Here is a 27,573-nt window from a genome sequence, read left to right as displayed (position 1 = left end):
TGCTGCTTTCTGCCAAACTCTGGTGGGTCATTAGCTTACTAGCTGGCCCAATTTTGGGTAACACCTGTGATAAACTCAACCCCTGCCTGGCAGAGGGTGGTGAAATGAGCTGAGGAAAAAGCCTTGGCATCAGCAGGGGAAAGCTAGAGGACCTTGGCCAGTCACCTTTTGAAGCCTTGTGGCTTGGTCTCCTCTGCCCTGGGAGGTTGGCCTATGGCGGCCGGCTCTTCCTGCTGCCTCCTCTGTGTGACTTGCCAAAGGAGGAAGTGAGGCGGGAATGGGGCAAAAGAGGAAAGTTGAGCTGAGGAAGGCAGGGCAGAAGCTAAGCGCCTCAGTGCGGCTAAGTGGGGTTAGTAGAGCACCACCAGTCGTTCTGCAAAGCCTGGGGAGGTGCGGTTGGCTGCTGGGAGGCAGAATCCTGTGCCTGCCTCTTGGCTTCCCAGGGGTGGCTACTTGCAGCCCAGGAGAAGGACGATGGTTCTGGGTGAAAGGAAGACAAGCAAAGCTCTGGCAGGAAATTTGGGTGCGGGGTGCTGGCTCTGCGCTGGGGGAGGGGGTTGGAGTGCAGGAGGGGTGGCGCTTACCCCGGGCACTGCAGCTCCCAAAGTGACCAGTACACACAACCCTCTGGCAGCAGCTCCTAGGTGGGCCATGCCAGGGGGTCTCCGTGTGCCGCTGCCTGCAGGCACTGCCCCCAGAGCTCCCATTGGCTGCAGTTCCTGGCCAATGGGGGCTGCAGAGTTGGTACTCGGGGCAGAGGCAGTGAATGGAGACACTCCCCCCCACCCCCGGGGATGCTGGGACGTGCCAACCACTTCTGGGAGTGGCACGGAGGGACGGAGGCAGAGTGGGCACGGAGCCACCTCAGTGCTGCTGGCACATCTCTGCACACTGATGGGGGGAGGGGAGCAGAGGGCCTCCATGTGCTGCCTGGGGTAGGGGCAATGAACAGAGCTGCCTCCCCTCCCGGGTCTATTACAGGAGTGGGTGGGTGGTGTCTTTTGGCCTGCAAGGTGCAGCAGGTCGGACTAGATGATCACATTGTTCCCTTCTGACCTTAAAGGCTTTGAGTCTAAAAGGGAGAGGGAAGTAAAGATATTTTTTTTTAAATAAACCAAACATTGTAATACCAGATAACTCCAACAGCTCATTGTACAGTCCCACCCCTTTCTTCCTCCACTGTGTGTTGAATGACCTGCAGGACATTGATTCTCTCATTTCATTGATAAACTGATACAACGTGACTGAAATAAAACCAATTCCCAGTAGAGAAAATGTCACTTCCCTGCATTGGCTGGGAATCGAACCCAGGTCAACTGCTTGGAAGGCAGCTATGCTCACCACTATACCACCAATGCATCTGGCAAAAGTGCCACTTATGCTTGCCCAATGAGGCTAGAGCAGCATTGAGGCACTTTTCTGCCTGTTAAAATGTACTGGATTCTCATCACTAAAAAAACACCTCCATCTTCACTTGGGTTTGAACCATCAGCCTTTCAATTAGCCAGCAAAGCCTTTCAATTAGCCAGCAAAGTTGTTAATCACAGGGTATGTCTACACTATGGGATTATTCCAATTTTACAGAAATTGTTTTTGAAACAGATTGTATAAAGTCGAGTGCACGGCCACACTAAGCACATTAATTAAGTGGTGTGCGTCCATGTACGAGGCTAGTGTCAATTTCCAGAGTGTTGCATTGTGGGTAGCTATCCCATAGCTATCCCATAGTTCCATGATCTCCCCGCCCATTGGAATTCCGCGTTGAGATCCCAATGCCTGATGGGGCAAAAACAGTGTCATGGGTGATTCTGGGTAAATGTTGTCACTCAATCCTCCCTCCGTGAAAGAAACGGCAAACAAACAATTCGTGCCCTTTTCCTGGATTGCCTGGGCAGACGCCATAGCACGGCAACCATGGAGCCCGTTCAGCCTTTTTCACTGTCACCGTATGTCTACTGGATGGTGCTGACAGGCGCGGTACTGCAGCGCTACACGGCAGCATCCCCTTGCCTTTTGCAAGTTAGCAAAGATAGTTACTAGCCATCCCATCCCATCTGCTGCTTTGCAAGTTGACAATGACAGTGACCAGTCATAATGTACTGTCTGCTGCTGTCATGGGTGCTCCTTGCCGGCCTCGGTGTGGTCGGCCGGTGACGGATGGACAAAATTGGGAATGACTCCCGCGGTCATTGCCTTCTTTACCTTTTGTCTAAAGGGAGAGTCTGTCCTGTCTAGACTATCAGACAAGCCTACTAAAGAACCAGAGGCAAACAGCCACTCCGGGTCAGAGCCCCAGACATCCCGCAGAAATGATGAGCTGCATGCCATTCTAGGGGTGCCCTGCAACAACCACACCCATTGCTTCCCTCCTCCCCACCCCTCCTGGGCTACTGTTGCAGTTATCCCCATTTGTGTGATGAAGTAATAAAGAATGCAGGAATTTGAAACAACACTGACTTTATTGCCTCTGCAAGTAGAGCTCAAAGGAGGAGGGGGGGCAGCCTCCAGCTGCTATGATATTCCAGGCAGGACTGAATCTCCATTAGACAAAGCTTAAAGAAGAGAATGACCTGGGAGTCATTCACATTTTTGCCCAGGTGCCCCTGGGCGACCTCACCGAGGTCAGCCAGGAGCACTCACGGGATGACGATGACTGATACCAGTCCTACTGTACCGTCTGCCATCTGGAAGGGAAGGGAAGGGAAGGGGATGCTGCTGTGTAGTGCTGCAGCACAACATGTGCCAGCAGAATCCGGTAGACATACGGTGACATTGAAAAAGCGAGAAATTATTTTTCCCTTTGCTTTCACGGGGAGGGGGCAATGACATATACCCTGAACCACCCGTGACAATGTTTTGACCCTTCAGGCTTTGGGAACTCAGCCAAGAATTCAAATGGTTTTGGAGAGTGCTGGAACTGTGGGATAGCTACAGTCATCAGCCGCCCCTCCCTCCATGAGCGTCCATTTCATTCTTTGGCTTTCTGGTACGCTTGTCTCAGCTCCTTAAGTTTCAGCACTGTGTTGAGTCCCTGTTGTGGCCTCTCTCCATCATAGCCGGGTAGATTTTTTTAAAATGTTTTGGCATTTCGTCTTGTGGAATGGAGTTCTGATAGAACAGATTCATCTCCCCATACAAAGATCAGCTTCAGTATCTCCCCTACAGTCAATGCTGGAGCTCTTTTTGGATTCTGGGACTGCATGGTCACCTGTGTTGATCTGCGCTCCACGCTGGGCAATCAGGAAATGAAATTCAAAAGTTCTTGGGGCTTTTTCTGTGTACCTGGCCAGTGCATCCGAGTTCAGATTGCTGTCCAGAGCGGTCACAATGGTGCACTGTGGGATAGCACCGGAGGCCAATACCGTTGAATTGTGGCCACATTAACCTAATCCGACATGGCAATGCCGATTTCAGCGCTACTCCTCGTCGGAGAGGAGTACAGATACGGTATTAAGAGACCTTTATATCGATATAAAGGGCTTCGTTGTGTGGATGGGTGCAGGGTTAATGCGATTTAACGCTGCTAAATTCGATATAAACTCGTAGTGTTGACCAGGCCAGAGAGAGCAGCAGGTTTCCCATATTGTTTCCCGCTCTTGTTTTCTTGACTAGTTTCTCCTCTGCACCAACTTGCTGTTTTTCTTTATGAGCCTGGCTAGCTCAGTGGGCAGAGCATCAAACTTTTAATCTGAGGGTCCAGGGTTCAAGTCCCTGGTCAGGTGATAAACTACTCCCCAAGATCTTACACTGTCTTGCTGGAGTCCTCTTTGATGTTACTTTTTCTCTTCAGGATTTTCCCTTTCCTCAGAAGGGCCTTTTTGTGTGTGGTTTGAAGGGGCAACTTCCTGACAGCCCCTCTGTCCTTGCAGCCTGGAGGAATAAAGGCCTCTGGGCATAGAGCATGTTCCTCCCCTGCACACACACACACACACACACACACACACACACACAAACAGAATATCCCTAAGGAATTAGAATCACCTGCTGCCTTCCTCTGTCCTGCTGGATCCCCAAATGAAGATGCTCTTCAGCCTAAACCCATGTCGCCTCTTTTCCCAGTGCCCCTCAGACCCAACCCTCAGTCCCTCCTATGCTCACTGCTCCTCACTCCCAACCCGAGCCTGCTCCTCTTCACCCTTCTCCTCTGTCCCAACCCACAGGCCCCTTCTCCTCATGCTGCTCCTCAATCCCAATCCACGGCTCCCTCCTTCCCTCCAGCAGCAGGTGCTTCAGACCCGCTCAGGAAGATTTTATTGCAAGGTTTTGTGTATGAGTCTGCATGTGGATTTTACAGTGTGTTGGAAATAGGTTGGGTTGCTTGCCGAAATGATCACTTGTGGTTGGTGCTGGACTCCCAGTCTCCATGTTATTGGGGGCAGGAGAAATAAAGGGTTGTTATCCTTGTTGTGTGAATCGAGGGCAGCACAACTGTGCTTGGCAGACCCCGATTGAGGGACTCACCCTCAATTCAATAGCACTTGCTAGGCAGGGGACAGGGGTTCCAAAGCTGAGTGGGCTGGGGTCTGGGTCCCAATGCTAAAATTTAGGTGTCAGACCAACTTTAGGACAGGGTGGCTGTAGAGGGATGAGTGAGTCCCTAGACAACATAGTGAGTAGGGTGCCTTCTTATATTCCCCCCTTTTCCACCCAGGATGGCAGGTGAACTCTACAGAGGCACCTCTGGGCTTGCTCTGACTAAGGACAACAGCTGTGAGTGGGGTGCAGAGAGGGGATGGCTCATGTTAAAGGACTTTTGGTTGCTGGACTTACGAACCGTAGGGAGAAGGACACTGCCCAGCTTATCTGGGGGGTGGGTCTTTCCCTTGTGGTTTATGTTTATGTGTTGGGGCTGCTGACATGACTTCTACTAACCTTGGGCTTACATTGCAGTGTAGACATACCCTGAGAGGGCATCTAGACTGTGATAAAATCCCACTGGCCCGGCTGGCCTGGATGATCTGATTTGGGCTCCTGGGGCTCAGGTTGTGGAGCTAAAAACTACAGCGTAGACATCTGGGCTCAGACTGGAGCCCAGGCTCGGAGACCCTCACCCCTCATGGGGTCTTGGAGGCTGGGCTGAAGCCCAAGTGTCTACGCTGAATCAACTGACCCAGGGTTTGAGAATAGTGACTTGGGTGTGTTAATGGCAGTGTAGACATAATGCTGGGCTATGTCCACACTGCAATGAAACACCCAGCGCTGTCCCGTGCCAGTGCAGGCTCCCAGGCTAGGGCCATGGGGTGGTAAATTTGCAGCGTAGACCTCTCGGCTCAGGGTCAATACCGGGCTCTGGGAGCCCTCAAGGTTGGGAGGGAGTTTAGCAAGCAAACAAGGTAAAATGGCAGTGGAGTATTAGCCTGGACTCAATGGCATTTCTCCATTGGTCTGTCTGCTTTGGGGCAGAGACAATAACACGTCCTGCTGCATTCGTTATTTCAAAGGGCAGTTTAGGATTTTCATCCTCACACACGGTGCACAAAGCAGGACTCAACCCTCGGTGCAAACTAAACAAGCTGCCCACAGGTTCTGCCAGCCACAATGAGCCATTCAGTGTGAGCCCAGACCTGCCCCTGTCCCAGAGGAAGCAGGATCATCTGTGACAGGCTGGAACACTGACCTATCAGCTCTTAACTCCCAAATTTTCAGTAAGTCTGTTATCAGTGCCTGTGAGTATAATTTAAACAACTATACTGGGCTGGACCAAAGAGCTCTGTGTTTTGTCTTCCCACAGTAGTCAATACGAGGTTGCCCAAGAGTTAGTCAACAAGGCACCACTGGGAATTGAACCCAGGATTTCCTGTTTACAAGACAGGTGCTTTAGCCAGCTAAGCCATGGTGCCTGCCTGTGGCAACAGCACAGTGTCTGCCCACACCTGACTCCCTGCCATCCCCACTGGGGCCTGACAAGCTTTGCTTGTGTTTGGATTCTGCAAAGCAGAGGAGCAGGTGACGTTTTCCTTGCAAGGTAGGTGTGTGTGTGTGTGTGTGTGTGTGTGTGTGTGTGTGTGTGTGTGTGTGTGTGTGTGTGTGTGTGTGTGTGTGTGTGTGTGTGTGTGTGTGTGAGTGTCTTTGGCCAGGTCTGCACTACAAGGTTACTTCAGCATCATTATATTGCTCAGATGCGTGAAAAACACACAACGCTCCCTCGGTCAGCAGCTTGTGGCTGGTGCACACACTGCAATACCACGTCTGGCGACAAAATTGCCCTGTTTTGGTGACAAAATAAAACCACCTCGACGAGAGGCCTAGTGCTTTTTGCAGCAAACTTAAAGTGACAAATGTCAGTGTAAATGCTGCTGGTCATTATATCACCATAACTGGCCTCCACCAGTATCCCTCCATGCCTGCCGTGAACTCACCTGCCCTGCATTCCTGCTACAGAGGCTGGGTACCTCCCCTTTCATAGCTCCAGAAAGTTCTGACAGCTGAGCCGCTATCTACACCGGGATTAGCTTGATAGAACTGCATTGCCAGCCTAAGTCATGTAATTACACCAACCTAATTTTGTAGTGTAGACCTGTCCAAAGAATCACACACACACCTTGGGAGCAAAACTTCATCTGCTCCTCTGCTTTATAGAATCCAAACACGAACAACACTTCTCAGGGCCCAGTGGGGATTGGCAGAGAGTCAGGTGTGGGCCATCTTTATCCCAGGAGAGATGGACTCTAAGGGTACGTCTCCATTGCAATGTAAGCCCAGGTGTGGCACGCTGTGCTCAGAGCAGCACCCTGCAAGCCCCATATTCACCACTCTCATATAATGATGACATGGTTTGTTCAAAGTCTGCCTTGTGACGTATCATTTCAAAAGTCTTGATCTGTTGAACATTAATATCGTGTTGGATTGTGTGTGCTCGCATTGGTTGGGAAGTTATGAAGTTTTGCTCTGTGTGCGTTACTGAGATATGTTATGAGGTTGGGAAATGCCCCCCACCAGACTTTCAGGTGCGACAAGGGAGGAGCCAGACTCGCTGCTGGCCCATTGAAGGGATCCACACTCCCAAGGACCATCCCAGGAACCGTGTACAATGCAGGCTTCTCCGAGATAGCACAGCGACAATGGACACTGATTGACTCACATCGTAGCAAAGGAGCTTCCTAGCAAGTCAGAGGAAACTATGAAAGAGGGGAAGAGACATCATGACCTGGCCTCTCTCCCCCACAACTCAGCAGCTGGAAACACACCTGGAGGAAAAAGACTGAACTGAACTGACTCAGAAATCAGAAGAGAATAATAACAATAATACTTTCAAACCAAAGTCCCCAAACAGACTAGTATTAGTTTTTCAGCAGAAAATTTTCAGTTTGGGGAATTTTGTTTTCTCAGTCAGACTTGGCCAAGGGAAGCAGGAGAAAATGTTTGAGTTGCCTCCTTCAGAACAGCTTGGCCTAGATACTAGCTCTGGTTCACTGTTGTGGCCTTGCTCGAGTTGAGGGTATTTTAATAATTTGGGCAGGTCCCAGGGTGTTTTGGGGAGAAGATGAGGATGTTACCTCTTGAGATAAAAACTAAGAAATACAGCACTAGAGAATTTCTTTTTTAAAGAAATCTGGGATTTAGACATTTTATTTAAAGCAAGGGAGTTCTGAGTTTCTGAGAAGGTTTTGTTTGCAAGAAGCAAGATCGTTTGAGCTGTCATTGTACCAAAGGGGAGATGGTTGTCTACAAAGGAGGGTGAAAACTAAATACATCCGATGAGGATGGGATTTGAACCCATGCATGCAGAGCACAATGGATTAGCAGTCCATCACCTTAACCACTCAGCCACCTCATCTAAGCTGTTAAAAAGGGACAGGAGGAGAAATCTAAGGCCAGCAGAGCTAGGGCCAATAAGGAGTTTTTAAATACTACGCAGAAGCAGGGGCTGAATGAGCTCCCCCCTCACATCTAGTGAGGAGCTGGGGGAAAGACTTCAGGAACAGAGCGTGTTTGCACAGACACACCTACTCTGCCTAGGTATGCAGCATGATGGGGCCGCTTTCCCAAAATGACCAGTTTTGGCTGGTGGTGGGTTACAAATCACTTTAGGATTCAATGGAATGAAATGTTATTATCCTTCCTGCATGAGTGAAGGGCAGCAGAACATACCTAGACTGTCCTGATGGAGGGGTGGGTGGGTGAGGAATAGCTTTTATTGGACTTCATAGAAGTGATTGAGAACATCACCTAAACCAGTGGTCCCCAAACATTTCACACTGTGCCCTCTTAGCCATGGCTGTGGCCCCTTGGAAGCCGCAGTCAAGAACTGAGGCTGGGAGTGGGGCTGTTGCTTGCTGGGGAGAGGGGTGCAGACAGGGGTAAGGGGATCGAGGCTGAGCTGGGAGCCAGAGCCCCAGGCTGAGGGTGGGGTTGGGGAAGAGCTGGGGCAGAGTGGGGCTGAGTGCTGCTCCTCCATGGGGCTGGCTCAGGCCCTGAGGTGCCCCATGCATGTTCCTCTGTGTCCCCTAGGAGTCATGCCCCACATTTTGGGAACCACTGAACCCTACTCGCTAAGCAGGGGCTAGTGATGCCAAAGCCCAGGGAAAGGGAGAACAAGTGCGGGCCCCCAGCACTGGAGCCATGTGAAGGGGCTGCAGGAGAGGGGCAATGGCTGGTGGCCCAGGGAGTTAAGGGCAAAGGGGGCACAGGAGGGGGCAGGAGTTAGGGGTGACGGAGGTGCAAGGGGTGGGAGTGCAGGAGCTAGCGGTAAAGGGAGTGGGGACCGTCCAGGGGCAATGGGGAAGTGCCAAAGTACAAGCTTTGCCCAGGGCACCATTTTCCTAATGCTGGTCTGAGCAAACAATTGGAAATGACCCTTCAGTGAGACCAGAACCATCGTGTAGAAAAGCCCCTTTGTTAAGTGTTGGTGGCTGAGGGCTTAGGGAGATGGGTTAGAAAGCAACAGGCGTCTTTCTGTGGAGGTTTGATTCTTGCCTGTTAGGCAAGGCTGGTGTGTGGTGTCTCCATGGCTGTACTTTCCGTGTCTGATCTGCCACAGGAGCCAAGTCTAGACATATTCAGAGGCTCTATGCCAGCGTTTCTCAAATTTCCTTTCACTGCAACCCCTTCTGCCCAAAAAACTTACTCCATGGCCCTGGAAAGAGGACCAGGCCCCTCCCCACTGAGCAGAGGCAGGAAGACAAAGCCTGAGCCCTGCCCCAGTTAGGGGAGGTCAAAACCAGAGCTTGAAGGATTCAGCCCTGGGTGGTGGGGCTCAGAAATTTGGCTTCAGCCCCAGGCCCCAACAAGTCTAACGCCAGCCCTGGCAACCCCATTAAAACACGGTTATGACCCACTTTGGGGTCTTGCCCCACAGCTTGAGAACCACTGCTCTATGCTGAGGAGAGAGTTTTCCTGGGGTGTAGTTAATCCACTTCCCAAGAGGTGGCAGCTATGTCAGTGGGAGAAGCTATATCGGTGGGTGTGCAAGCTGTGGTGTTTGCCACATTTAAGAAGTTTAATCAAACCCCATTTTTAAAACCACCTGTGGTCTGGGAATGGCAAAGGAGCTCGATGAATCAGGGTTTGTCCTTCAAAGTCCTGAAAATCACGATTCCCTACTCAGGTCATTGTGGGGGTATAGCTCAGCGGTAGAGTGCTTGACTGCAGCTCAAGTGATCCTCAAGTGGTCAGATTAGATGCTCTAATCGTCTCTTCTGGCCATAAAGGCGACTAATTTCTGAAAAGCTGAGTGTAGCATTGGGAGCAGCATCTGATGTTTTCCTGTCTAGCCGGCTTGCTGCCTAGAACGAATGCTCCTTGAGTGGGGTGATCCACAGGGAGCAGCTCAAACCTCCAAAGTGCCTGGCCAGGGGCAGGACATTAGCACAGCAAGGGAGGGGTGTGGCAGTGACATCACAAAGGCCTTTTGCAGGACCTCAGACTATTGGCCAAAGGTGGTGGGGAGGTGGTGACCTCACAGAGAGATGCTGACATCAGCCAGGCAGGACAGGGGTGAGGGCCAGGAAACCTCAGAGACCCTGTGGCTTTGCTTCAGCAAGTCTCCTTCTCCAGGTCTCTCTTTGAGGACTGAGAGAGTATTCGGGTTCAGGCACGTGAGCGCCAGGAGGAACCTCTTTTGAGTTTTCTCCTTCCCTTTTCATGATTTTACTAGAAAACAGCCATCCCTGTTTAGAAGGTAAGAGCCTCCTTGAGGTTTGAAACCTGTTCGGTCTGATCCATCTGGTGACAGTTGAATTCTAGGCATGGAAAACACAAACTTAAGGAGGCAGAATTTTATTCCGCACCTGGGATTTTGTCCCATAGAATCAGTGGGGACATTAGGGTTTGTCCTTTCTGTTTCACCTTTTCCTCCATCCATCCCTTCCTCCTTTCTCTTTGTCTCTTGCTTCTTTTGTCCTTTCACCTGTTCCCCTCCCAACACCAGGAGCGGTGTGTGTGTGTGTGTGTGTGTGTGTGTGTGTGTGTGTGTTGCGGGGGAGTGCTCTGCAGCTCCCACTGTGGGAGGTCCACCCAAAAATGTGGGGCTGAAATAGTGCTCGGGCAGTGATCCCCACCAGTGACCTGGGCCATCCTTTGGGCTCTCTGGTGAGAACCCTCAGCCTCCCGTCCTCAGTCTCTACCCTGATTGGCTGAGGAGGGGGTTATTGACAGGGAGGAGACTCAGGTCCTTGTTGTTCTCTTTTAAGACCAAGGAAATAAGTCAGAACCTGTTATATGTTGACAAATTTTGCTGCTTTGCTGCATTAATGGTCTCTGAGCAGTTCATGATTCTCTCTAACATTGCAGTTCTCCTCAAATACTTGCTGAATAATTACTGTGCACTGTTGTTGGTCTGGAGCTCATCTGAGAGCACTTTATTCAGGTCATTCAGTGTTTGAAATTCAAGATCTGATGGTTAGTTTGAAAATCAGGGCTCTTGGGTCCTATTCCCAACTCTGCCACTGGCTGGCTGTGTGACCTAAGACAAGTCAATTCTCCTTTCTCAGCCTTAGCTTCTCCCTCTCTCAAGTAGGGATAATGATGATCCGCTCCTACCTAGCTCAAGGTGGGTGGAGGATGGGGATCCATTGGAGAGTGTCACTAGGAGTATCAGAGGGGCCGTGTTAGTCTGGATTTGTAAAAGCAGCAAAGACTCCTGTGGCACCTGGCTAAGCAAACAGAACAAACCCCAAATCCCCCCTGTGCTTTGGGAGCCAGGTTTGCTGTGGGAATCCTGTAGTTCAGATGACTTCACGCCTGGGCATTGTGATTCTTTACCAGTTTCTCTGGCATTGGGGCAGTTTTGTGCTCACAGCTGTGATGGCCGAGTGGTTAAGGCGTTGGACTTGAAATCCAATAGGGTTCCCCTGCGCAGGTTCAAATCCTGCTCACAGCGAGGCCTGTGTTTTAGCCAGTCTCTCACCCGGGCAATACCTCTGTACAACCCCCTGAGACACTCTCAATTCTCTCCCCACCCCAAGTAAATTCTGTTCTGCTCCTTTCATCGAGATGCCTGGGACACTCCCGCACACTGTGTACCTGAGGGTCAGGCAAACTCTCAGCACCTGAAGCCTCTGCCACTCACCTAGTGCCCCATAGATCAGCCATAGCCCTGGTTCTGCTCCTCTCTCTAGCATGTGAGTCAGCGACTCCATGGGAGCTACAGGGCTGCAGAACCAACAGAGAGAAAAAGGTGCTCAGCACCCACTGGCAGCCAGCTCCCCACCCACTACAGGCCTTGCTGACAAGCTCCTCACACTTGCCAGTGATCAGCTGTTCAGTGGGGTGCAGGAGGCGCTGGGGAGGAGCAGGGAGAGTGGGAGAGGAGAGGAATGGGGCAGGAAGGTGCAGGGCGGGAAGAGATGGGACAGGGGTGGGGGCTTGGGGAAGGGGTGGAGTGGGGGCAGGGCCTGGGGAGGAAAGGGGATTTGTCCCATACCCCAGATCCCTCTAGGGCCGGCCCTGAAGGAAGCACCGACTATCACAGTGACAATAAAACTGACCAGCCTTGTGGGGCTGAGGAGATCCGCACTCACCAGGTCTCTTCTCTCCCCAAGGTGAGCCAGACACTGCTCTCTCCTGGCTCTCACTCTAGCAGCTGGACGCCAAGGGCCATTTCCCCTCAGGAAGTGCATTGAGTGCCCCTGTGGTGCTGGGGGGCTGGCGCTGCTGCTGCCTGTGGGGCTGGCAGGGGGGCTGATGTCTGCACAGACTCTCAGCTGCCAGGCCGGAGGGGGCACTTGGGACCTTACCAGACTGGCTCAGTGAAGACGGGGGGTTGACAGAGCAATACAGACGCTCTCCAGAGCACGGAGCAGCAGCCGCCCATGCAGCCAGGCAATGAGCAATTCCCACAGCCTGGAGCCGAGGGGGAGGCGGCAGCTGCTGTTCCAGCTCCTCGGGGACAGGCCCTGTCAGCCAACAGCCACTTCTTACTCCCCACAGCTAAGGGCGCCGGGTTCCTCCGGTGGGGGTGTGGAGCAGCCGTTCGTTTTCCTGTCCGCACTCCTCTGCGGTGTGAAAATCGGGGAGGGGAGGCAGAAGCCCCACTTCCCTCCAGAAATGACGCCCAGTGGGGGAAGCCAGGACAACAGGGTGGGGCGGCAGGTGGTGGCCAGACTCTCACTGCCAGGGTCTAGTCTAGCTCAGGGTCCAGCTCAACCTCCTCCCCGTGCCACTGGCCCCCAGTCCCCTTCCCCCACCAGGTCAACCCGGGCACTAGGGCAGGAACAGGGTGAGGCAGCAAGTCAAGCTGAGCAAGGCAGGCAAAAGCGAGTCTTGTCTTCATGGGCCGCTCACAATGACGTCCTGTTTGTGTGCAACTGCTGCAAAAACATCCCGGGCAGAGAAGCAACAGGCCAAAATACTGCTCCATGGCTGCCAAAGTAGCTTAGTTGGGAGAGCATTAGACTGAAGATCTAAAGGTTCCTGGTTCAATCCCAGGCTTTGACAGGTTCTTTTATTCTCTTTGTACAGGGGGGCAGCTTGTTCTCTGGCAGCCCAGTGGTACTTGCACCCAAGGTGAGCAGAGCTGCTGTGGGGCAAAGCAATTTTGGGGGCCCCTTCCATTAAAAAAAGTTGCAACATTGTATTCTCATGGGGCCCCTGTGGGGCCTGGAACAAACTTCCCCACTTGCCTCCCCTGTGGGTGGCACTGATGGTGAGTCTCTGATCTTGGGCTCTGCAGTAGGAAAACATAGAATGGGCTTCTGCCCCTACTTGGCCCACCTGACTTTTAACAAGGAGAGATGGGATCTGTCTTTCCCAACATGGCAGGAAGACAGCAAGGCAGGGTGACCCTCAGGAATGGTGCCAGAGGGCTGCTGGGCAGTGACAGGCAGGGATTGGGGATGGAAGCTCCTCTGTGCAGCTGAGCAAGGGCAGTACCAGGAAGGGCATCTGTAAAGTGGCCCTGTGGAAGGTGGCAGGGATTTGGGGGCCCAGGAGGAGGCGCTTGATGTTCAGTGCCTTGGAGCAGCTGGACTTGGCCATGGTGGGTGTTCAGGAAATGCACATTAACAACTCTAGGGTAGCTCAATAGGCAGAGGGTGATTGGAGGAAGGGCCTCCTGGCCAGGGAAGAACGATGGGGCTGGAATCTTGTTTTTCACATTCGCGGTGCGAGTACAGAAGGTGGTGGAGCTCCAACCAGGGAGGGCATTACTGGTGGGCTTTGTGCTCTGTGGCACTGGTTACTGCTATATTAGTGTGTATGGTCCCCAGTTAAGGCATGAGAGGGAAGATCAAAGGCTCCCTTCCTCTAGGCTGCATGATGTTTGTTGTTGGGGGGGGCAGATTTTAATTATGTCAGCCGGCCTGAGCACCGCTGGTCCCGTTTTCCCAACCTTCAGAGGAAACGTTTTTACAATGAGCACTACCTGGCGCAGGTCAGCTTAGAGGAGCAGCTTAGAGGAGCAGCTTAGAGGAGCTCACTCCAGCCACAGAGGGGGTTCACCTTTCTGCGGGGACAGACCAGGACTCGCATTGACTGGATTTATGCTTAGCTTTTGTGTCTTTAGCATGTTGCTTCTCAGATTCTTTCTTGGCCTGACTTGTTACACTTTGACACTTAACAGGCTAGAGTTTGTGCACCTTCCTATTATCCTCACTAGGATCTGATTTCCAAATTTTGAGGAATGACTTTTTGCCTCTAACGGCCTCCATTACTCTGCCATGTACCTAGAGTGGCGTTCTGCTGGTCGTCCTATTGTCGCTTCTGATTTAGGGCAAACGTTTCATCTGAGCCTCTAATTGCGGTGTTTTAAACGCTCTGCATGCTGCTTGCAGGCACCTAACACTTGTGACAGCAGCTCCTTTTAATTCCCATCCAACCATCTGTACTTATGCGATAGGTCGACTCTAGGTCTTTAACTCTGAGCGGTAGCTGAGAAGATGGTAAATGGGGCAGAAACCCGTTCGACAAACCTCTTCATTTCCTTGTATCAGAGGGGAGCCGTGTTAGTCTGGATCTGTAAAAGCAACAAAGACTCCTGTGGCACCTTATAGACTAACAGACGTTTTGCAGCATGAGCTTTCGTGGGTGAATACTCACTTCTTGGATACCGCTCAGAGTTATTCTTGCATCCGAAGAAGTGGGTATTCACCACAGCTCATGCTGCAAAACGTCTGTTAGTCTATAAGGTGCCACAGGATTCTTTGCTTCATTTCCTTGTTATTTCCTGACTTCTTTATTCATCCCCTTTTCCTTATTTCCTGGGTGAGGCGGCGGCCTGCCAGGGAGCTCCCCGGCACCTCTGGCTGCCTGGGCTGAAGGCAAGAGGCAGGCCTGGGCGTGGCGAGGGCCTCCTGTCCTGGCCTGAGGCTGCAGTGCTTCCTGGTCCCCTTTTCCCACCACCCGGCAGGCGGCTGCTGCGGGAGAACACGAGGGAGGCTCTGGGGGCGCTAGGCAGCGCTGTGTGTGTGGCTGTCAGGGGAAAGAGCCGAGGCTCCGGACTCGACCTGCCATTGACTCGCGTGGCTCTGCGCGGCCGTCAGCCGGGGCGGGCCAGGCCGCGGACGTGACTCAGGCTTGGGCCGCATGGCCGCGCTTTCCTGATGAGGTATAACCCTGGGTGTCAGGTCGCTGTGCAGCTTTGATCTAAACTGACCAGCAGCCCACAGCCTCCCCCTGGGTCAGCCCCACCTGGTTACTCCTTACAGGCCGACCTCACCCCCCTTCCAGTCCCGGATTCACCCCCTAATCATCCTACTACCACTCAGAGCCACAGCCGTGGAGGTGCTGAAGGAGGGAGGGGTGACTCCAGGGTGGGGTTCTTCTCTAACGATGGCTGGCAGAAAGGTGGTGCTCAGCTCTGTCAGCGACCTGCCCAGTTGCCTCGCTGCCAGGGGATACAGACATTTCTGTAAGGCGATTAAATGGGGTATTTGGCTTCTGAGTGAATGTGAAATGTGCAATTATGAGAGGAATTTCCATCTACCTTTCTACTGCTCTTCAGTGGCCTAATGGCGAAAACATTAGCTTCCTAAACCAGATATTGTGGGTTCAAGTCCCATCCGGGTGAAAAACTCCTCTCTTCTTGTATAAAGTACTGGATCTTCAGAACAGTCCTCCAGGAACAGAATCTTCCATTTGACAAATGCTTTCTAAACCCATCAGTAGCAAACAGTTAATACTAGTGTTTGTCTGAGAATAGAGTGAAGGGAGTGTTTACTCCGACACAGACAGAAAGAGCAAGGCTGTTCTGAAAGAGAATGGATCTGTCTGGAGACAAAGCAGCCCATGAGACTGAGCAACCGTGTGAAAAGAAGAGGTTCAAATATGTTAGGTGTTATGTAGGTTGGCCTGGCAAATTTAGCGCTTGGCTACACTTGCAGATGTAGGCGCTGGGAGTTAAACCAGCCCTCGGAGACCACAGCAGGAAAATGCTGCTGTGTGTTTACTCTGACAGCTGCAAGTGCACTGGAATGGCCACACTAGCAGCTCTTGCAAATGCCACAGAGAGCAGTGCACTGTGGTAGCTATCCCAGTGTGCAAGTGGCTGCAATGTGCTTTTCAAATGGGGGGCGGGGGTGGAGTGTGTATGTGGGGGGAGAGACAGTGTGTTTTGGGGGTCTGAGAGTGTGTCAGCATGCTGTCTTGTGTGTTCGGACAGCAGCAGACCACCCCTCCCCCACCTCTCTCTCTCACACACACCCTGCATCATCGGCAGCAGCATTCCCCAGTAATGGTTGCTTTGTCCCGGAGCAGATAAGCAGCCGGCTGTCGGAAACAGAGCTTTGAAAGGGAATATCCGCATGCCGATTTCAAAACAATGACCACAGTGGGCACTTGACTTCAGGGGATTATGGGACGTTTTCAGAGGCCAGTCACAGTGCAGTAATACAACACGTCGTCACACTCACACCTGGGCATTTCAGCCGAGGCAAAGTGAACTTTATGCTTCTCATGGAGGTGGATTACCAGGAGCGCTCCAGCTGCAGAGCCCAGGTGCTCCATGTGCCTTGCGAGTGTGGACACCTCAGGAGTTAGGGCACCCGGGGCTGCTTTAATGCGCTCAAACTTGCAAGTGTAGCCAAGCCCCTAGACTTGCGACCTGACACCCAGGGTTATAAGACAGACATAGTGACCCCCTTACTGGCCTTGGGGAACCCCAAACCCTTGTTACTAAGGGCACTGAGGAGTCTCTGTCCCTTAATAACTTCTGGGAGCTCCCCAGCAGGCTGCGGGCGTCAGCCGCCTCCTGCCTCACAGGTTAGACTCTTGGTGCTGTGCCAGCCGCCCCCTCGCTTGCAGGCCCAGTGTGAGAAGCAGGAGGCCTGGTGCTGGCAGAAGAGGGTTTTGATTGATCCACCTCTGTGTGCTGGGCACAGGACGCTTCCACTGTGTCACTCTGCTGGCTTTTCTTCAGCAGCGCCTAGCGGCCCTGGCTCCAGGCTAGCGCCTGGTGAGCTCTGGCACTGGCAGGAAGCGCTGCAGGGTGCTGGGCAGCGGCCCTGGCAAACCAGCTGCTGGTAGGTGTCTCTGTGGTATCATGGGTCAGTGAGTGCAGCTGTTAATGGAAAGGAGGGGGGGTTATGCTCCCCCAGGGATGCCACTGAAGGCTCCTCATGGGCTCCTCAAGGTCTGCTGGGAGCTGTGATGTCCCCCTTTTGCCGCCTCGAAGGCTCCCTCCTGGACACAGTGGATTCACCTGCTGCCTACAAGAGTGTCGGGGCCGCGCTGCAAAAGCGCATCTCCCAGCAGCCGTGCCGGAGGCTCAGGTTTAATCCTCAAGGCCGAGTGCAAAACCTTCAGCCGGGAACATTTCGCTCCCTTCCCGCCTCCGCCCAAGCGGCAAGGGAGAAGCGGAGGAGACAGGCCGGCTCAAAGACGCCTCCCTCCCACTTCCCTGTACGCTGTGCAAAGCTCTTGGCCTGCCTCATGCCTCGTCAGGAAAGCACGGCCATGCGGCCCAAGCCTGAGTCACGTCCCGGCTGACGGCCGCGCAGAGCCACGCGAGTCAATGGCAGGTCGAGTCCGGAGCCTCGGCTCTTTCCCCTGACAGCCACACACACAGCGCTGCCTAGCGCCCCCAGAGCCTCCCTCGTGTTCTCCCGCAGCAGCCGCCTGCCGGGGTGGTGGGAAAAGGGGACCAGGAAGCACTGCAGCCTCCTTCCAGGACAGGAGGCCCTCGCCACGCCCAGGCCTGCCTCTTGCCTTCAGCCCAGGCAGCCAGAGGTGCCGGGGAGCTCCCTGGCAGGCCGCCGCTTCGCCTCAGCCACCTCTTGCCTCATGGCCTAGGCTCTTGGTGCTCTGCTGGTCACCGCCTGGCTTGAAGGCCCAGAGGGAAAAGAAACAAGCGCTCACCTAGCAGAGGATGGTTTCGATCCAGCGACCTCTGGGTTATGGGCCCAGCACGCTCCCGCTGCACCACTCTGCTGGTTTTTACACCCTCCCCCTGCCACCCAGCTGCCACTATCCAGATTAGTGCCCTACGTGCTCTCGCGCTGGCAGACAGATGTGCAGGCTGCTAGGCTGCTGCCCTGGTCACAGGATTTTACAGCTTCTACAGGGCAAAAGGGATCTATTTGGGGTTTGGACCCCATTGGGAGCTGGGTAGCTGAGTGCCGGAGACGGGAGCACTTCTTAAACTGTTTTCAGTTAAGCCTTCAGCTTGTGGGGGACGAGGTTCAGCCTTGGATCCGTGTCTGCAGTAGGCGAGCGCATCTGGCTATATCCTCCCCCTCTCGCTGTATTAGCAGACTATAACCGAGCGAGCGACACACGCCTTGCAAAGGAACAGGAGCCGGATCTCAAACAAAAGTAAAATTTTTATTAAGATTACGTTCAATGAAAAAAATGTATGCGGTACAGAGTTTAGGCGTAGAAGTTTCTGGTGCTCAGGGAACAACGTACAGCTTATCCAAGGGGTGCAGTTCTGTTTAAGATCGGGTGGCGTAAGGAATACATAATCTGCAATAGCCCCAACTGGGGTAAAAGGTTAACGTACAGACTCTGAATTAGGAGGGTATGTTGTCCATAGGAGGGCTACTGTTCAGGTGTGGAGTATAACAAGCAGATTTGACGATGAGGATGGATTGACCCATGTTTGGTGAGGTTTAATGTTTGGTGTTTTGGAATCTTTGCCACAATCTAGTTGAGGCAGGGTCAGTATGAATTCTACCCTGCCATCTGTTGGTGATGTGTTGTCAAGGCCTTTTGGGGCTGATGTCATTTGCATGGTTACACCCACCTCAGGTTGCATGATGGGAGTGCTTGTCCAAACAGTCATTTCAGGTGTTGTGGGATCCCCAGTCTCTTTCTTATTGGGGCAGGAGTAATCCAGTGTATTTTCCTGTTGATTTCGGATCAAGGACAGAGTAACTGTACCTGGCATTTGAGGCCTGAGAGCGTCACCCTGTCCTGGAAAGTACTCACCATTAAGGGCATGGGTTCCAAAGGACAAAATGGGGTGGGAGGTAGGAATGGATGTTTGGTGGTCTCTTGCAGGTGCTGGTCCTTTCTGTTGTCCCTGGTGTGGAAAGACAGAGGTGGTTTTGAATCCTTAAAATTGTTGTTTGTGCTCCAGTTGCTTGTTGTAAGCTTGTGCTGTTAGATCTCTTTCACGGTGTCTTTTGGTCCTGAGAGGTAAAGGGCTGCTCTGTGTGTGGTGTTAGGGAGTGAAGTAGCAAGCATTAGTTTCAGAGATGGTGCGTGTGCCCCCCCCCCCCCCTCCACCCGTCCAAGAGTCGAGTATTTTCATAAACCCACCCACTGACTATTGACTAACAATTCTGCTCTGCTTTTTCTTCCAGCTAAACTATTCTGCCAGGTTTGGCTTTTATGTGAAATAAGAGACAACCCACTAAATTGTATCTAAAATGTACACTTAAGCATCAAAGTTTTTAAATGTTCTCTATCATAAATAATTATATTTTTTTAACTAAAGCAAGAAAAAAAAATCATAAAATCTGCATTTAGAAATTTTAAAAGAAACCTAGTATTAAGTGCAAATATTGATTTTCAATCTCTTTTAATTCACTCTGCTTTGGAACCCATGTCCCTTGTATACTGAGTTTCATGTGGGTTCTGGTGAGTCCAGAAATCAAGAACTGCTAAATTCCGTTCTACTGTCCTTGATTCATATCACCAGGTTCACTACACTTTGTTACTCTTGCCCTAATAAGAAAGAGATTGGGGATCCCACAGCAGCCAAAATCACCATTTGGACAAGCACCCCCATCATGCAATGCAGGGTGGGTGTGACCATGCACATCAGCAACTAAATGCCTTTACAACACAACACCAACAGATGGCAGGGTAGAGTTCATTCTGACCCTGCTTACACCCTCCCCCCAGCCAAGAATTGGTGGTCCTGATAAATCACACTCCCTGTTATACCAACTCATTGGTATTGAATGCTGAAGTTATGGCTAGCAAAGTAGCCACCCATCTCTGCCCTGTAGCATCCAGCTTAGCCCTTGTTAACACATAAGTCAGTGGATTGTTCTCTGTTCATACCTGAAACTGAGCAGCAGACAAGTAGTCTCAAAATTTCTCAGTGATGGCCCATTTCAAGGCCAAGAACTGCAGCTGGTGGATGGGATAGCGAGTTTCGCTGTCTGACAGTTCTCAGCTGGCAAAGGCCACAGATTTACATTTGCCTTCCACTTCCTGGTACGAGAGTGCTCATAGGCCCTCCAAACTGGCATCAGCATGCAGGATAAACGGTTTGTTTGGGTCAGCAAGGACTAGGACTGGCACATGATCAGGAAATAATGATTTCCCATCAAGCCCTGTCACATCTCTCATCCCGCCATGTCCCCAATGGAGAGGAGAGGAGCCCCTCCTGTCCCAGGCCAGACACACCAGATTTGTGGGAATGAGATGTTCATGGTCCATTCCAGACCAAACCAAACTGCTGGCAAGTGGTGATTCTTCCTCAGTCAGCTCCTGTTAGAGTTGTTGGTGCAGCGGGAGAGGTATTTCTCATTTAGTTCTTAAATGCTCTGGGGTAGGGGGTGTTTTTCTTACTTGTATCTCAAACTTTTCAACCCCACCATTTTTGTTCTAGTCTGATCTTTTTCTTTCTCATGTTTAAATTCTCATTTTACTGGCTTTGTTCCAGAGCTTTCACAGCCCAATTCTCTGCCCTAAGCTTGAGCTCTCTACTGCCCTCTGAACCTATCATTCCAACCCAACCCTAAAGCCTGCACCCCCAGAGCCAGTGCCCTCATCCCCCTGCACTCCAATTCTCTGTCCCATGTAGCCTGATTTAGGGTGTACTAATAATATTAATTTGGAAAATATGATGAAAATTTAATTTATTAGCTTACATTTTATTTAATATAATTGAGTTACAAAGTTACAGTTGCATTACTGCTATTCAAAAGATACATATGGCATTATATGCAACAAAGTTTTAGTTAATATACTCACACCTTTCCTTGATAACCTGGTGGTAGAGACACAGGACCAGCCTTGCAGTTTAGGTTTTCAATTCTTGAGTGAAAGATGCAGTGCTTAGAAAAGCTAATGTTACTTAGGGTTCACTTGACTATGTTAAACTTATAATCAAAACCTAATAAACAAATAAAAACTTAGGAAACTGAGCTTAGCCGAGTTACTTTGAAACTTAAAGTTTAAGAACAAGTACAGGCGCCTACTGATAGTAGATAGACAGAGAGTGGAGGAAGTAAGTTAGAATGATAGGCGGCGTGCTCTAGCGAGGTGGGTTACCTCTTTCATAGGGCACAAGCGCCGAAATCCTTCCTCCTATGCCCAAATTTCATTCCCCATCCACAAAACGTTAGGGTACGCTTACTTCATAGGCTAGTATGTTTGTGCGTGTTGATGACATGTACATATGCACATAAGTTCCCTCTTGGTGTACCTGTTAATTCTGTGGGTACAACACTGAAAAACCCCTTATGCCATTCTCCATTGTCGATTGGTCTAGACAGGCGTGGGTACTTCTCTATTTAAGTAACAAGATAAAGGTCAAGTTTCCTTTCTGAGTAAAAGGTCACAATATAGATATGCTCACTTTGCCTTAGCTTAACATACAGGATATGGCCTGTAGGTCATTGTAAGTCATGTGCCCCAGCCCCCTAATCATTTTTATTGCCCTCTGCTGGACTTTCTCCAGTTTGTGCACATCCCTTCTCATGTGGGTCCCAACCCCAAAAGTACTCATTTCACCCCAATGGCCCCAAAATGTACATAGGGTGCTGCCATGGTCAAGTCACTCCCAGCTCTCCAGTGGAGCCTGCTGGCAGAGAACAAGGTGAAAATTAGCCAGGACATCACTCAGTCAATTCCCTCTGCTCCCAGCAGTGTGTGAAAGCTCCAAGATCGCTCACTTCCCTTTCTCTCATCAGCTTCAGGCCCCAAGGTTACAAATGCACAAACCAGTTGGGAGTCTCCCTGAGCTCAGGGGATGGGGCTACTCTGAGGATGGACTTGCACACTTGGGATACTAGTGCAAAGATACAATTTCAATTTCTCATAGAAAACTGAGGGCAAATTATATTTGGTAAAAATCTTATTTAGTGAAAGGAAGCTGCAGTGACAGCCTGGTTACTGGGATGCAAAACACTTTCCTCCTGGGAGAAACAAGAAGTTAGAATTAGACATTTACATTGTTTGTTCCAGTGTTGGCAAAGGTTTAATTTTGCTTCTGTGTAGGTTTGTTTCAGGCTGTGACCGTTTTGGTTTATTGGGTTGTTTTGTCTTTTTTAGTTGGAATGGAGCTTTTAATAGACATTTCCTGGCTTGAATGGCTGACCTGCAACACCAGTTTTGACATAATTCTACATATTTTATACAGATTTGGCCAGTATTCAAGGATTCAATTCCTTTATAGGAGGCTTTAGTGGTCAGGCTTATTTATTTTATGTTATTTTCTCATCCTGCAGTAGCACACCTTTTTGATAAAATGTTGAAATTATTAATTTATGGCATTTGTTAGTTTTGTTTTTAAAAACAAAGTTTTCTTAATGTTTGGGTTTTAAATTAAACATTGTTTATTTCAATTTTTCATTTAGGTTTTGGTTATTGATGGGATCTTTAAGAACTTTGGATTTAATACTAAAATTAGGACAGATTTAGATTATTTAAAGTAAACCCTGTTTACTATTTTATTTTAATAAAGGTTGTATTGCTCTAAACCCTGGCCGAGGAGGAGTGGACAGCTGGAGTAGTTCATGGGAGGGCTGGTGGAGCGGAGCAGAGCTGTTCATGGTGACGGCTGCAGCAGATCTCCATGGAGAGGCAGGGCAGTTAGCCTCAGCCCACATAAAATGCCCCTTTACACCCTGTGTGCCCCCCCCCCATTTCCACCCAGGCTGGGGGGGGTAAAACTGCAAATGAACTTTTGAACTCTAGGGTGGCACTGACCAGGGACAGAGACTTTTGGGGTTGTTGGACTTTGGGGTGATTTGGACTTAAGACCCTGAGGGGAAAAGGACATTGCCAAATGTACTTGGAGATGGGTCTTTTGCTCATGATTTGTGTTATAATCCTGTTTGTGGTGTTTCCCCCACATGATGCCACATTGTTTCCCTCCTTTATTAAAAGGATTTTGCTACACTCAGACTCTGTGCTTGCGAGTGGGGAAGTATTGCCTCCTAGAGGCGCCCGGGGGGGGGGGGGTAGATAATTGTCCCAGGTCACTGGGTGGGGGCTCGAGCCGGTTTTGCATTGTTATTTAAAAAGAACCCCAGGATAGTTAACCCGGCCCATTTTGCAGCCAACACGGAGGCAGAAGGGTTCCACCAGCAAACTATTAGCAGACATTTAACAGCTATTTTCTTCACCAGTTTAGCCTTTTTTTCTGCTTTGTTTCTACATCAAATACATTACTCACAAAACCCCATGCTTACAATGCTTAGATATCTTGCTGTTCTTTAGCTGTTCTAAACCTCCTCCATGTTCCTGAATGTATTTTCTGGCAAGGTTTTCTAAAGCCATGCTATGGGCAATTCCAACGGACTCTACTCTTGCCCTTACTCCACTCACCTTAACCCAACATAGAACTCATTTGAATTCTAACACTTCACTAGCTTATGTAATAAACTAGAATGAACGTTCTGTTGCTTTATTCTGTAACTGAAGGCATCCTTTCACAGAAGGAGGAAACAATACCCCAAACTGGTTTTCTACCTAGTTCAATAAGTCCCAAGTAAAAGATGGGGGGGGCATGTTCCCCTCTCTTCCCTTGATGGCTCATAGCTGATTGAAAGGTCTTTTCCCCTCTGTCAGGACCTGCCAAACAACTGGGGATACTGAGGCAGATGGATCAGAGGTGCACCCTGGGAGAGTTGTGGGGACTGAAGAACTATACAAGTTCTGAGTTATTGCAGCCTCTTGGTGGCAATTAATAAATCCATGTATTAACTGCCCCACCACCACTCAGTGTGGGTCAGCGGGCCAGTGCTACTGCTTATATTTTTACTCGGTACCATTCGTTACAACTTCAACCTCCAGCAAAGCCCCTTAAACACATTTAACAACATCACTACTACTTTATCTTGCAAGATAAAGTTCAAAACTGATACATCAAAACTAAGTTAAACCACAAAACAATGGAAATACTGGTCTTGCTGCCAAGCTGCAGCCACAGGAAATCAGGTTCCTGTGTTCTTAACAGTGAGTTAGCAAGACACACAACTCTTGCTCTCTAACTCCTTGTAACTTTAACTCTTTACTTATGTCTCAGGTGAGATTTTCAGGGTCTAAGGATGCCTGGAATCCTGTCACACACTCCTTGAGACTCCTGGCTGGCTCACCAGCCTGTAGCCAGATTTAAGGTGTACTAATATATAGTTGGATAATATAGGAATTTAGTTTATTAATGTAATTTTATTTGATCTTAATAATTAAGTATGGGTGTAGGCTCACCAATCTGTTTGATCAGAAGATCAAAGTTTTGTCCTGAATCAGTCTGCACAGAATTTATAAAGGACCCTCAGGGTATGACAGGAAACTCACACTGAGACAGATATAGCTTTAAAGACTTTTTATTAAAATCAATATTAGTAAGTAAATGGTAAAATACTCAAAAGTTACAAAGTTACAATTGCATTACTGCTATTTAAAAGTTACATATGAGAATATAGTATTATATGCAACAAAGTTTTGGTTAATGTACTCACACCCTTCCTTGATAACCTGGTGGTTAGAGACACAGGACCAGCCTTGCAGTTCAGGTTTCTCAATTCTTAAGTGAGGATGCAGTGCTTAGAAAATGCTAAGAGCTGTTAAAGCTGACTAGGGTTTTACTTGGCTAACTTAAATCAAAACCTAATACACAAAATAAGAATAAAACTTAAGGAAACCAAGTTTAGCCTAATTCCTTGAAACTTAAAGTTTAGATTTCATTCCTCACCCACAGAAATATTAGAGTACAGTTAATCCATAGGTGCACGTGTGTGTACACACTGATGACAGGTATGTACGCATATCACTCTCTTGTGGTGTACTTAGTCTGTGGGAAGACCCCTATGCCATTCGTTATTGTGCATCAGGCTACATAAAAGTTCGTAGACATAGGTGTGGGACACACACACACACACACCCCTCTAATAAAGTGCAATCGTGTTCACCTTCCCATCCCTGTGCACATGTTCAAGGATTTAGAATGCCTAAAATGCCCAGAAACAATTTATATAGCAGCTCAAATGGAGTTTTCTTCAACTGCTTCGATGCTAAGAAATAGCTGTTGTCAGCAGGGGCGGCTTTAGACATTTTGCCACCCAAGCACAGCGGCATGCCTGCAGGAGGTCCACTGAAGCAGCGGGACCCACGGACCCTCTGCCCGGCACGCCTGTAGGAGGTCCATGGGAGCCGCGGGACCAGCGGCAGAGTGCCCCCCACACCCGCTTGGTGTGCTGGGGCCTGGAGCCACCCCTGGGTGTCAGATGCCACCAGTGTGGTACTCTGCTCTGTTCAATGTTCAGATCAGTTGGCTGCATGCATGTTCCCTCTGTGTGCTACCCTGGCTCTGCAGAGAGCTGACAGCAGACCCTGAGAGAACTTCCAAGGACCGCAGATTCTAATAAGGCACCCGGCCAGGTTTATTGTCAAACGAAGCACAGTAATAGTTTCCAGCAGACTCTACAGGACATACTACAAAGATGTGCCCCCAACAATGGACCGGCTCAGTCAGTGGCAGGACACTCCACTGCCCCAGGGATGCATTCTTATCCCCAGGTACAAACAAGTTATACATCAGTCCTGACGTATTGAGGTACAACCCCTCTGCGTAGCAAGGTGCCGCCTCTCACCTTGTACACATGTTGGTATGAACAAAACAACTCTATCCATCATATTACCCCTTTGCCCATCTTCAGGATGGGTCAGCCTCTTCCTTGTTATCTGTGTGGAATGGGCAAGTATTGGAACGGTCTGATACCTGGTGTCCAGGACCTTTTAGGTCTGTATCTTGCTCTTTCCTTGCCAGCTTCTGTGAGCAGGGCCTGCCTCTGGCTCACAGCTTAACTTTGCTTTACATTAGTAAAGTCTTGACCATTACTTTAGTCCAGGCTTTGGGCTTCATACTGGGCCTCTAATACAAGGCTTTGTTTCAGGGCCTCCTCTTATTACAATAGCCAGCTGTGGAAGGTTGCTTCCTGTGCATTTAATCCACCTCCTCAAGGTCCAGATGAGGCCCCTCCAGATCGGGCAGCTCAACCACCAGGGAATGCAACAGGCATGCCACCAGGCATCCCTCCTGCACTCTGCTACAGCTTGGTGATGATGGGGTTGCAGACCTTCGCCAGCTCCTTCTGTTGATGTTCAAACTCTTCTCTCTCAGCAGCCTGGAACATATAGAGAACAATTTGTACACTCACTGCAAGTGCGCCCCTGGAAAGCCAGCTCAAGAACCAACCTACTGCTTATATTTTCCCATTTACCTTGGGTCAGGGTTAAGATGGCAGCTTAAGCCACAGTGTACTTTATGCAAACCCCATGTGGGGTGGGGGAGGCTTGCACTATTAGTCAATTTCCGCTTGCCTGGGTGACAAGGATAGGTGGGGGAGAGTAGTATGCCAAGCTAGGCATTTGACAAGCTACATAGAGGAATTCAGAATCTAGAACAAAGTGTAAATATGGACAAAAAATTAAGCAGAAGGAAAGCTACAGATTAACAGTAACCACTGCTAAAGAGCTTGGAACCTATGTAATCTACAGCGTTAACATCTTATAGGCCAGTCAAAGAGACAGTCAGAGCAGTTTTGGCAAGGAATTGCTTTTAATTCCAATTCATGAGTGCAAGATGTCCACTCAGGAAAGGAAATATTCAGGAATCCCTTTCTTTTAGCTGAGTTGGTAACTAGAATCTGATCTGACATTGTATCTTGTACCACCAGGAGAAATCCATTTATTAAGGCAAGTCTTTTAGAAAGATTTTATGGTCACTCAGACATCCAAGAAAGGTACTTTAAGCCAACACAAGTCTTTCGACTGCTGGTGGAAACTACGAATGGCTTTGGTGTCACTCTCGTCATAGCGACTCATTAGCTATCTCCTGTCACTCAATCTAGGCCAATAGCTGCAGCCTGCCCATAGAAACTAGGATCCCACCTTGGATTTTGGTACTGCTGCCTTCTGTGAAAGCATTACAATACAAAAGACACTAGTTAAGATTACAATGGCAGGAGACTTGCCCATCTGTTGCTGCACACTTCGATAAGTGTGTTCCTTGTCAGGTTAAAATGAGTCAGGAAGCTTTGTTGGAGCTTTTAATTCCAGTTTTTGGATGATGAAAATTCTTCTCCATGGAGCTATAATTTTCACATACCTGATTGTTATCCACCCAGTTGATAATTTCATTGCATTTGTCCAGGATTTTCTGTTTGTCCTCATCACTGATCTTGCCCTGGAGCTTCTCATCTTCAACAGTGGCCTTCATATTGAAAGCATAGGATTCTAGAGAATTCTTGGAAGACACCTTATCAAGCTGTTTCTTATCTTCTGCTTTGTATTTCTCTGCTTCCTGGACCATGCGTTCAATGTCTTTCTTGCTTAAGCGACCTGTAAGATCACGGTAAGTCAGTTGGATTCTAAGTTTGTAAGGCCACATTACTATAAAATATTGTACTCATGGAATGAGATTTTGCACAAGGCTTCAAACTATCTACATCAACCCATACTTCCTTTTTGGAGTGCTTAAGGTATGGGAGAGAACCACTGTATCCCTGAAGATGA

At 49.7% G+C, this 27,573-nt stretch overlaps 1 protein-coding gene and 5 non-coding genes across 6 annotated transcripts; 2 read left to right on the top strand and 4 right to left on the bottom strand.

Moving 5' to 3' along the window:
• Window positions 1-1,286: 1,286 nt before the first annotated feature.
• Window positions 1,287-1,358, bottom strand: TRNAG-UCC. Its single transcript has one exon. It is a non-coding gene; the product is annotated as a tRNA-Gly (tRNA).
• Window positions 1,359-5,766: 4,408 nt separating this feature from the next.
• On the bottom strand, window positions 5,767-5,840 carry TRNAT-UGU. Its single transcript has one exon. It is a non-coding gene; the product is annotated as a tRNA-Thr (tRNA).
• Window positions 5,841-7,695: 1,855 nt separating this feature from the next.
• On the bottom strand, window positions 7,696-7,777 carry TRNAS-GCU. The gene has a single exon. It is a non-coding gene; the product is annotated as a tRNA-Ser (tRNA).
• Window positions 7,778-11,238: 3,461 nt separating this feature from the next.
• TRNAS-UGA lies at window positions 11,239-11,320 on the top strand. Its single transcript has one exon. It is a non-coding gene; the product is annotated as a tRNA-Ser (tRNA).
• Window positions 11,321-12,803: 1,483 nt separating this feature from the next.
• On the top strand, window positions 12,804-12,876 carry TRNAF-GAA. The gene has a single exon. It is a non-coding gene; the product is annotated as a tRNA-Phe (tRNA).
• Window positions 12,877-25,576: 12,700 nt separating this feature from the next.
• On the bottom strand, window positions 25,577-27,448 carry LOC120384961 (heat shock cognate 71 kDa protein-like). The gene is made up of 2 exons (XM_039504058.1): window positions 27,167-27,448; window positions 25,577-26,183 (listed from the first exon to the last, which is right to left on the bottom strand). Exons 1-2 carry the CDS (start codon window positions 27,446-27,448, stop codon window positions 26,106-26,108), a joined length of 360 nt encoding a protein of 119 aa, XP_039359992.1. The 3' UTR covers window positions 25,577-26,105.
• Window positions 27,449-27,573: the final 125 nt, after the last annotated feature.

Source organism: Mauremys reevesii, linkage group 17, assembly GCF_016161935.1.
Source record: "Mauremys reevesii isolate NIE-2019 linkage group 17, ASM1616193v1, whole genome shotgun sequence".
Lineage (NCBI taxonomy): Eukaryota > Metazoa > Chordata > Testudines > Geoemydidae > Mauremys > Mauremys reevesii.
Note: the sequence above shows the minus strand (reverse complement) of the source record. Positions and strands in the feature narration are given on the sequence as shown.

Excerpts from the sequence above, each read along its gene's own strand:
- LOC120384961 (XM_039504058.1), bottom strand. The coding sequence starts at position 27,448 with ATGTGGCCTTACAAACTTAGAATCCAACTGACTTACCGTGATCTTACA. Across the intron at positions 26,184-27,166 it reads ACTGGGTGGATAACAATCAG|GCTGCTGAGAGAGAAGAGTT; the intron begins GTATGTGAAAAT and ends TATATGTTCCAG.